Source organism: Pseudorca crassidens, chromosome 8 (genome assembly GCF_039906515.1).
Source record: "Pseudorca crassidens isolate mPseCra1 chromosome 8, mPseCra1.hap1, whole genome shotgun sequence".
In the NCBI taxonomy this organism is placed as follows: domain Eukaryota; kingdom Metazoa; phylum Chordata; class Mammalia; order Artiodactyla; family Delphinidae; genus Pseudorca; species Pseudorca crassidens.
The window spans coordinates 33,830,765-33,841,756 of record NC_090303.1 but is presented as its reverse complement, the minus strand read 5'-3'; the positions used below and the strand labels follow the sequence as shown (position 1 = coordinate 33,841,756).

Here is a 10,992-nt window from a genome sequence, read left to right as displayed (position 1 = left end):
GGTTCGCCGAGTCGTCGGTGGCTCGCGCGCTGCCTTGTCCGCTTCTCTCGCTTCCCTTGAACGAGAGCCCTGCTTTTTTTTTTCGTGGCAATTCCAAGGGATGCTGGAGCCGGCTTTTGAGGGGAGGGCGCTGGGAAATGAGTAGGGGGCGGGATATCCTGAGACAACAAGTTTGGCTGTATGGAGGGCCTACCGGCAGCGCGCCTTAGCTAGAACACCGAGAGAGCGAGCGCCGGACTAGCCACGGGAGGAAAAGAAAAGCTGCTGAAAGAATAACCCCGAGAAAGGGGGTGGAGAGGAGGCGGCCCCAGCGCCCCGGCCCCCGGCAGGTCGGCGGCCAATCCGCTGGGGGAAGGGGTGGAGAGTCGGCGGCTCCGGCAGAGAGAGGCCGAGGGGGGTGGGGAGTCGGCCGGGCTCGCGCCGCCCTGGCCCCGCCCCCGGCCCGCGCCGCCGCCCGCGCGGCGCGCCGCCGCTGTCAATCAAGGGCGAGTCAGCAGGGCTCGGGCGGAGAGAGGAGCTGCTACGCCACAGCCCAGCGGCGGCCATTCGCGGAAAAAGAGGCAGAGCCTGTGCCAGCTACAGCCTCCTCCGAGCCACCGCGGGCGGGCGGGACCGGCCTCTCCTCCCGCCTCGCCCCCACCCCCACCCACCTCTATCCCTGTGTCTCCGTCTGAGGGTTTGTCCTGTTAATGCGGGATGAGCGGTACGTATTCTCCACCCCCCTCGGTCTCCTTCACCGCCTCCCTCCCTCCCTCCCTCCCCAGACCCTGCTCGGTTCTCCCCCCTCCCCCGGGGCCGCTGAGATGCTTTAAGGGGAGGAGGAGAAGGAGGGAGGGAATCAGGGGGAGGGAAGGAGGGTTGTGTTTTGTCTTAATGTCTGAGAGAGAACAACCTTCTGGGTGTTGCTCTGGAGCCGATGGGTCGGGTTTCAAACCACGTTTTGTGATATCCTCCTCCTCCCTTCCCTCCTTCTCCCCCACCCCTTGCCGGTGTGCGTGGATCGCGGGTTTATGGAGATTAATGTTCGGGGGGAGGGGGAGGAGAGGAGAGGGGGAAGGCGAATAATAATAATCCTAATAACCTGTTGTCGTGTATGGGGGTGTTTGTTGCAGATCAGAAGAAGGAGGAGGAGGAGGAGGCGGCGGCGGCGGCGGCAGCGGCGATGGCTACAGAAGGAGGGAAAACCTCTGAGCCAGAGAATAACAATAAAAAACCCAAAACCTCAGGCTCCCAGGTAAAAGCAAACATATAAAAAAAAAAAAATTCATCACGAAACATAAGGGGAAAGGGGAGTTATGCCCTTTAAATGTCCAGAAGTGAAGAACAGAATAAAAATGTTTTATCCACTCAAAGCATCTTTCTGAGAGTGAGGAAGTTAAATTGTAAATTCATAAAGATTTCACATGTTTGGGATATCGCTGTTTAAAATTCCACCAGGAACGAACTCAGACTATAAGAAAAAGGTGTGTATTCTCCCAAGGGCATTTTGAGTTTAGGAAAATAACACTTCAAGAAAGTTTGTTAGAAATGTCCTTTTATTTAAACTTCATAGTGCGGGATCTGCTTCCTTATTCCTATATCTTACTGCTTTTGTTAATATTTATTTTGATTTTTGCCACTTCCTGAGTGAGTTCTGAAATGTAGAGCTGTCAAAATAAATAAATAAATAAATAAACCCCTCCCAGCTACTTGGCCTTCACTAAATCCGCCCACTTTTTTTTTCCCCCTCTCCTTTACCATCCCATTTTGGGTAGGACTCTCAGCCCTCTCCTCTGGCTTTACTGGCAGCTACTTGCAGCAAAATAGGGACTCCTGGTGAAAATCAAGCAACTGGACAACAACAAATCATTATAGACCCAAGCCAAGGATTGGTGCAACTTCAAAATCAACCACAACAGCTAGAACTGGTAACAACACAACTTGCTGGAAACGCTTGGCAACTTGTTGCCTCCACTCCTCCCGCTTCAAAAGAAAATAACGTTTCTCAACCAGCTTCTAGTTCATCTAGTTCTTCCAGCAGTAATAACGGGAGTGCATCTCCCACAAAAACTAAATCAGGTAATTCTTCCTCCCCTGGTCAGTTTCAAGTCATACAAGTACAAAATCCAAGTGGTAGTGTACAGTACCAAGTGATTCCACAACTTCAAACAGTGGAAGGCCAGCAAATTCAAATCAATCCAACTAGTAGTTCATCTCTACAGGATTTGCAGGGTCAAATTCAGCTCATTTCTGCAGGTAATAATCAAGCTATACTCACAGCTGCTAACAGGACAGCTTCTGGGAATATTCTTGCTCAAAACCTGGCAAATCAGACAGTTCCAGTCCAAATTAGACCTGGTGTCTCAATACCACTGCAATTACAGACCCTTCCTGGTACTCAGGCTCAAGTTGTAACAACTCTACCAATTAACATTGGAGGAGTGACTTTAGCTTTGCCAGTGATAAACAGTGTGGCCGCTGGAGGAGGGACTGGACAGGTCGGCCAGTCTGCTCCTACTACTGATGGCGGGACGTCCAATGGGAGTCAGTTAGTTCCCACACCCACCACTACTGCTTCTGCCAGTACTATGCCAGAATCGCCCTCCTCCTCCACTGCCTGCACCACCACTGCATCAGCATCTCTGAGCAGCAGTGACACGTTAGTGAGCTCAGCAGATACGGGCCAGTATGCAAGCACATCAGCCAGTAGTTCTGAACGCACCGTCGAAGATTCTCAAACACCTGCTGCTACTGAGTCTGAAGCCCAGAGCTCCAGTCAGCTTCAGTCTAATGGAATACAGAATACACAGGATCAATCAAATTCCCTTCAGCAGGTGCAAATTGTAGGCCAGCCTATCTTGCAACAGATCCAGATCCAACAGCCTCAGCAACAGATAATTCAGGCTATTCCACCACAGTCATTTCAACTCCAGTCCGGGCAGACGATTCAGACCATCCAGCAGCAGCCTTTGCAGAATGTTCAACTTCAAGCAGTAAATCCGACTCAGGTGCTTATCAGGGCTCCAACTTTAACACCTTCAGGGCAAATCAGCTGGCAAACTGTACAGGTTCAGAATATTCAGAGTCTTTCAAATTTGCAAGTTCAGAATGCTGGGTTATCCCAACAATTAACCATCACCCCAGTGTCTTCAAGCGGTGGCACAACTCTTGCTCAGATTGCTCCCGTGGCTGTTGCTGGCGCCCCAATAACTTTGAATACTGCCCAGCTTGCATCAGTGCCTAATCTTCAGACAGTGAGTGTTGCCAACCTGGGTGCTGCGGGCGTTCAAGTGCAAGGAGTTCCAGTTACAATCACCAGTGTTGCAGGTAAGTCAACTGCAATCTCTTCTCTCTGGTTGTTAATAATGGTTATTGTTTTTCTTTGCTAACTCAGATTTGATGTAAACCTCTGAGGTAAACAGATAATCATAAGGAAACTAAAATACCCGAGAGTATTACACTCAGTACCGTGACTCTGTAATCATCAGTGTGACCCATTCACATTCATACTATTCAGCATTAGGTTTTATGTGTTAAATTCGTTGGAGAATTTTATAAAATTATTTTTCTGCGGAGCTAAACGTCCTGATTAGAATCATAATTTTTTGTAATTCAGAGACCAAATTTGTGTACACTTGAACTTTTCTGAAAGAACCCTAGTCAAAATGATGTTTATATCTTCTTTAAGGGAAAGTAGGTTTAAACCTGAAATAATACAGTTATGAGTCTGTTACAGTTTTAATGCTACTGTATGTTACTCCTCATGCTTCCGCATCTTGTTGCCCGTGCTTTTGCGTTTTATTACACGGTGTTGTTTTAAACTAGATATTGATACAGTTGAGAGAGATAATTTTGAGTTGCAAATTGTTTCATTAACTTTTATGTCTACTTTTCTGCTAAAACCAGGATTTGAGTGAATAGTCCTTCACATAAAATTATGTTTAAGTAAAATCTGTGATGGTTATGTTATTTATAGGTGTTTTTAGTATGAAGTTGGTGGAAGGCAATTAAAAATATAGACAGTAAACTGTCAATAGTTTGAATTTGTTGTAGTAAGGTTGTTTTAAAATCAGTTATAAAGCAGTTATTTGTTAATGCATGTAAATAGATACTTCTGAAGCATTTGGAAAACCAGTCTTATTAAGTATTTTAATCATTTTGGACCAGTCTTTTTTCATCTAACACCTTTTGTTTTCTAGTAATTAAATACTTTTCATTTGATTATGAAAACCTAGTTGTGGTTTTGGTGTCTTTGATACTTTAAGACCTCTTTAGTTAAATTATTTCTGTTTTGATAATCTGAAATGAATAAGCATATCACTTTTGAATGACCTTTCTTGAAACAAGTTTCAGATAAATTATGCTAGGGTTCTTGTTTTACAGTTACTACCTAAAGTAGATGTATATATTTAAGATTTGGAAGTTGTCAGAGCTCTCTGATTAAGAAGAACAGAGGTAACATGTTTTATTTAGATACCCGTTGATTATAAACCAGAGGTATCCAACAGAATTTTCTGTGATGATGGAAATGATCTATATTTGTTCTATCCCGTATGTTAGCCACTAGCCACGTGTGGTTATTGAGCACTTAAATTGTGACTAATGCAACAGAGGAATTGAATTTTTAATTTTACTTGATTTTCTTTAATATTAATTTAAATAGCCATACGTGGCTAGTGGCTCCTGTATTGACAGACACAGTAACGTAGTCAAAGAGCGTTTTGAGCGTGGTACATTTTCCCCTAAGACTATTACAGCACAATTATATGTGTGTTTCTGTGGATTATAGTCCTTACCTTGCTTTGTTTCTACTCTTTTTCTAAACATTGATAATAAGTTAAGTATTTCAGAAAAATGTCTGTTTTGGGTGGGTTGAATGACAATTTGTATTGTCAAAGCAAAATTTATTTCATTTATATTTTATCTTGCCTTTTAAGCATTAGTTAGTGAATTATGATGAAGAGAATTGAATAATTTATAATTTAGGTTAGAAATAGTCAGTTTTTCTATTCTTTAATTGACATCAATTATGACCCAGAGTTTTTCCTTTGCCTGTCGTGAGGGTAAGCCGGTGTAACTGAGAGTATGATCTTCTGACCGCCTCAGATTCACTTGAATGATACATTATGGTAAATGCAGGATCCATTTTCTGGAACTGTAGTTTTTGGGGGGTGTGGTCAAGGAATCTTTCAAACAAACTGTCCAGGTGATTGTAAATCTCATTTAAGTTTGAGAACCAAGGATCAAGTCGTCCGCAATGAACTATAAGGCAAAATTCGGAAGTGATGGATTTCGAGCCTAGTTCGTAAGTGCCTCAGAGGGTGGATTTCTCTGACAAGTACTATTTATAGTTTTTATTCCACAAATATATATTGACTAGCTATGTGTTGAGCACTCCCAATAGGTGTGTTTAGTCCTGCATTTTCAGGGATAATTTTTTTATTTAAAGAGTTTATATGGTTTGGGGGGCACATGTGTATAAGGAAATTTGAACTTTATGTAGTTGGTTTTTTCCTGAAACCAAAGATTTTAAATTTTGTTGATGTTCTAATACATACGCTCTATCGTTTAAGAAGATAGCCATGTTACAAAGACCAGAAATGTACCCCGATTTCAGCAACTCTGTGTAGTTAATTTGGGTATGGTTGTTTGCAGATTTTACTTTACTTCCTGGCATAATAGGTGTTTGACAAATGTTTGCTGGATTAAGGTATAAATGGTGATGGAGAAGATAGCAATTTGGAATTGGGAGCAGCACCCTGGAGTGGTTTTAATGAAGCTAAGGAATTAACTCTGTTTTCATTAATTTCTTTTGGTTTTGAGCTTTTAAGACACTGAGAGTGGTACACCAGGTACTTTACCATCTCTGAAAGGGAGAGAGTGAGCAACAAGTGCCTATATCCCTTTTATAAATGAGCCCTGGAAGTTGAGATTTTTTACTTTTTGTCCCCATTCACTTTTTAGTACTTTTTGATTATTTCCTGGTTCACCCCCAGGAGAATGGTATTGTTTGAGTTATGGGAAAATTTTTGCTCTGAATATTCATAACAACTATTACCAGGGCTTGAAAAAATTATCAGCTTTGACAAAATGTAATGGCTAGCTCAAGGACAAGGGGCTAAGAGTTCTCCACCATCCATCCTCATATTACTTCAGGAAGTATAGGAAAGGTTCTGGATAATATGGACAGAAAAAGAAAAAAAAATCATACAAGGTAAATCAAATGAAACCAGTTTTTGAAGCTGGGACACTTCATACTTGATTTTATGAAATAAGAATGTTAATGACATCCTACGGGGAACCTCTTTCCTTGAAAACGTATTCAGCATAATGTGTTTCTGTGGTTTGGTCTCAGCTCGAAATCCTGTGTTCCAGGCTGAGCATCTAGCATTTAGTTAGTTAGAATTGTAGTAGGAACTGAATACATGTACTCCTGCTACATATTGTTTGTTTCCTTTTTGGGATTCAGAGTTTGAAATCCTATTTTAAGTTAAGAGCGAAGGTAATAACTAATCATGCTGCTGGCTTAAGAACATCCTTTGTTTTAACTAAGTGAGGAGAGGGGATGATGTTTTCCTCAAAAAGAACTACCTGTTTTCACGATGTATTCTGGTAGCCAAAGTGCCGTAGTTAAAATGAACTTTAGGAGTTATTTCTCTTTAGTTAAAGGATTTCGAATATGTAGGGACCATTGGTTTCTAAATTTTAACTTGCATTGGCCAGCAGTTTGATTTATTTTTGGCCCTAATCACATATGGTAATAGATCATGTTTTTGCTTGGTGGATGGATATTTCTTTGTCAGTTTTAATGGAAATTAACATTCCTGTGCAAATTCTTACATAAAGGTAGTTCAGACTTGAGGAGATGTTGCTGGTTGTTCAAGAACTTTCTCTCTTACCTTCCTTTACTTCTTTGGGGATTAACAGAACCAGGAATGGGAGAGCCAGTTCTTCATTATTGGTGAAAATGGAGACCAAAGGAAATAGTTGACATTTTTATTTAATTTAAAAACCTAACTTAATCCGGTAGAATCAACCTCTTGCACCAAACTTTTTTCCAGAGCTACTAAAAGTAGAAAATTGACTAGAAGTTTAATACAGATATGGTTTTCCTTTGCCATATGTTGTATTAATTTGGATTTCTCTAGTAGGCATCTTAAAATAACATACATATATGTTATACACATATATACACATATGTATATGTACATGTATAAACATATACACATCTATTTTTGTGTATACATATGTCTCTTGTGTTTGGTTATTTCTTTTTTCAGAGAAGTCACATTTACTCCTGTAATTTTCTTCTAGTAAAATCTTCTACTAATCTTTGTTACAGATTGGAATTCATCATAAGGAACTTACATCTTGTGCCCTGTACAAGATTTGGGTTCTGAACTACCAAGTTGGTTTTACCCATTAGAAAATGTACAGCATGACCTTTAAGATTTGTTGATGATGACATAACAATATCATTGTGTAGTTTTAAGTTTTTCTTGGAAGGTAAGGTACTCATTGTAGAGCCACATTAATTTTTTAAAAGGGCATCTTTGCGAGGGATTTCAGGATAAGAGAGTGAAGGAAAACAGTGTTAATCATCTGCTTTTCAAATCTAAATCAAGGAATATATAACAAGTAATACATAAGAAATATTGGAGCAGGCATAAAAGCAAGTTGAAGAGGAAGAAAGGAAGCTTGATTAAGAAGGAAGATAGGGAAAATTTGCTCTACATAGATCTTGCACAAATAACACAGATTTACAAAATGAGAGAATTTTAGTTTAAAAGGATCTTTGAGATTATTGCTCACCACTTGTAGCCTTTTGTTATTGCTGCTAAAGTCTGTAAAGGAATTTTGTGTTTTTCTGTTATAAGTGAAAGGAGAAATATGGGTCAGAGTTTCTGCAGTGCTACATTAGGTACTTGGGGATGACATAGTACGCCTTGACAGTAAAAGAGGGAACCTGGCCTGATACCGGACCATATGCCTATGTATATGTGGGCTGTCCTGTACCCTTCTGATGTAGGTATGAGATAAGATTGTATGTTCCTAATGCTTGTCATTTTATTACCTAGTGAATGAGCAAACTGTGGCAGAGGAAACCTATTACTTATATGAGTGTGTGTGGTGAGATAAAGACTTACTGAAATTGTAGTTAACTAAGGTAACTTAAAGATAATTGAGCATCCTTCCCCCTCCCTCATCCCTTAGTGGTAGTTCAGAACTAAAGAAACTGAAGCCAGGAAGGTTGAACGACGTGTACTTTGTGGCAAAGTGAGGACTAGAATCCTGGCTTCTGCTCCAGTTGTCTTTCTCATATTTCTGCCTTTGTTATCCAAATCTTTTGCTAGTTATGAGTAAATGTAGCTGAGGTTTAGGGATCAGAGAGGGGAGAGTATCCAGCTTGAGTTGTCTTCTCCCAGGTAGACTGTGTCTGTTATTCCTGGATATTCAGCATTAATATATTGAATATAATATTGGTGGAAAACACAATTCTATCTGCCTCCTTGTTATTGAATTTAATGGTGAAATCTCAGTGGTATAATTTTGTCCTTTTTGAAAGAGAAAATTCAGAACTTGAAGAGATTAGTAAATTCTGTATGTAGGTAAGCAAGTTCTAGGGCTGTTGAGATACTGCATTTTTTCCCAAACAGTAGTTAGAAATGGATTTTTTAAAATGAGATTCGAGGAAGAAAACAAACATTTATTGTTTTCCTAGAATGTGTTATGTGCTGGGCCAGGTATTTATGCTATCTCAGTATATCCTACAGTATCCTTGGGATTACTGTACCTGTTTTACAGATAGCCTCACTGAGCTTTGCTTATATGTGGAATCTAAAAAAGGGTACAAACGAACTTACCTACAAAATAGAAATAGAGTTGCAGATGTAGAAAACAAACTTATGATTACCAGGGGGTAAAGGGAAGTGGGGCAGAATAAATTGGGAGATTAGGATTGACATATACACACTACTATGTAAAAAATAGATAACTAATAAGGACCTACTCTACAGCACAGGGAAGTCTACTCAGTATTCTGTAATGGCCTATATGGGAAAAGAATCTAAAAATGAGTGGATATATGTATAACTGATTCACCTTGTTGTACACCTGAAACTAATACAACATTGTAAATCAACTATATTCTAATAAATCTTTTTATAAAAAAAGAAAAGAAAATTTGCCCTCCAGTAAGTGGTAGAGCCATGGTTTAAAGTCATCTCTGATTCCAAGGTGTTCACAAGACATACAGTAAAAGGATAAGTCTACAGATACAGGCTATTTTTCACCTTTTTGTATCTGATGTATACTTGAATCCCTTAAAGGGTAAGCAGTTTTGAAAATTGCTGACTATGCAGTTAAGGTTTCTACTAGCCCTGACAATGTGGCATTGACAGACAATTATGATAGAAAGTAGTGAAAGAAACTAGTGTGGCTGCATGGAGACTTCCATGTTACACTCAGATTTCAAAATAGTGTATGTGGAAGATAGGAGTAGGGGCATAGGATAAAAACAAAAAGAAGCATGACATTTAATAATAGTCAGTTAAACAGAAGCTCATAATAAAGTCAGGCTTTTAAAATTCTTTCAAACAACTTATACGGTTTTCAGTCAGAGAAAGAGATGCTCATTGTTTGAGCAAAATGGTGTAATATCAAGAAAAGGCAGAACTCCTCCACTCTGCTGCTGTTAACCAGCGAGGAAAATGCAGTTCCGGCTGAAATGACTAGAACTGTAACTCACTCCGAGATATTTATTCAAGGTAAGTGAGGAGGTAGGGGACGTTTAGTTGCTCTTCGGAAGTCAGGATGATCTAGACGAATGCTATCCTAAAGTTAGAGGAACTTTCCGGTTTCATTTCAGGCTGTATCAGTAACTTAAAAATTACGCGGCATGGAAGAATTGAGTATGAATAAGCACCTCCTTTTTTGAAAACATCCCACACTACAGACAAATGAGCTTGATAACTGTCCTAGCAAAGTCCTTGAATGAATTATGGAGTAGTTGGCCTCTGAGCATTTAAAAGAATTCAGGGATCATTGGGAACCAGTATGGGTTCACTAAGGAACGAGGTTCATAAATTCTTTCTTTAGAGTTTGCAGATGAGTATACAAAATAACGTCAGTACAGTGTATCTTGATTTCAGCCTTGATAGTCATGATTTCTTTAAAGGCTCGTACCTGGTTGCTCTATTATATGAAAAATGTTGATTGTCTACCTCAGTAGAGGTAGAGGTCTCTGGTATTATGGCATAGGGTTCTATCCTTGATACAGTCCTGTTGAACATTTTTTTCAAATTTTATACTGAAGGGTGACCTATTTACTGAATTCAAAGATGAGACAAAGCCAGGAGATGTTGCTAACAATTATGATAGAGCATAGAATTGAGATGCCCAGTGATCTTAATAGACCAGAATGCTGGGCCAGAATTAGCAACATAAATATAACAGGTAAGATCCTCTATTTAAAGTTGAGGGGTGGGGGGCAGGATTGTTCACCTACAAGATGGAAAACATGGTTTGGCAGCAGGACATGTGAAGATGATTTGGGATTTATTGGCTTAATATGAACTAAGAGTAGAGTAAAGCTCCTGTATTTTATGCTTGTCAGACCATTTCTGCAATACTGCGTACAGTACTGGGTGTGGCACATTTTAAATGGGACAGTGACAAACTGGCGAGCATATCGAGAAGGCTTCCCAGGATGAAACGTGTGGAAAACATTTCACACTAGCAATAATCAGAGAGGGGGGGTTGTTATTAAAAGAAAATAAGAGAAAGTGTGACAGCTTCTTTGGGTATGTGAAGAGCTATTTTTTGTTGTTTTTGTTTTTTAATAAAGTTCTGTTATGTTTTGGCCCTGGGAAACCAATACAATAAGTATATGTACACACACATGAGCTAATGCTGTGCGGTAATGGAATGGTTTGTTTCATGAAGTAGTGATCTTCCTGTTGTTAGATGCTGGGTGTCCATCTATCAGAGACACTAAAATATAGAATTTCCTGT

General features: G+C 40.0%; 1 protein-coding gene across 2 annotated transcripts in view; it reads left to right on the top strand.

Moving 5' to 3' along the window:
• The first annotated feature begins 522 nt into the window (after positions 1–522).
• Positions 523–10,992, top strand: part of SP4 (Sp4 transcription factor) — a 71,929-nt gene continuing 61,459 nt past the window's right edge. Inside the window, exons 1-3 of one of the 2 annotated variants that reach the window (XM_067746181.1) lie at positions 523–703; positions 1,113–1,234; positions 1,755–3,306. In XM_067746181.1, the coding sequence (XP_067602282.1) occupies positions 697–703; positions 1,113–1,234; positions 1,755–3,306 (1,681 nt within the window). In that variant the 5' untranslated portion in view covers positions 523–696. The remainder of the gene's footprint in view (positions 704–1,112; positions 1,235–1,754; positions 3,307–10,992) is intronic. The other variant, XM_067746180.1, reaches the window with a different exon arrangement.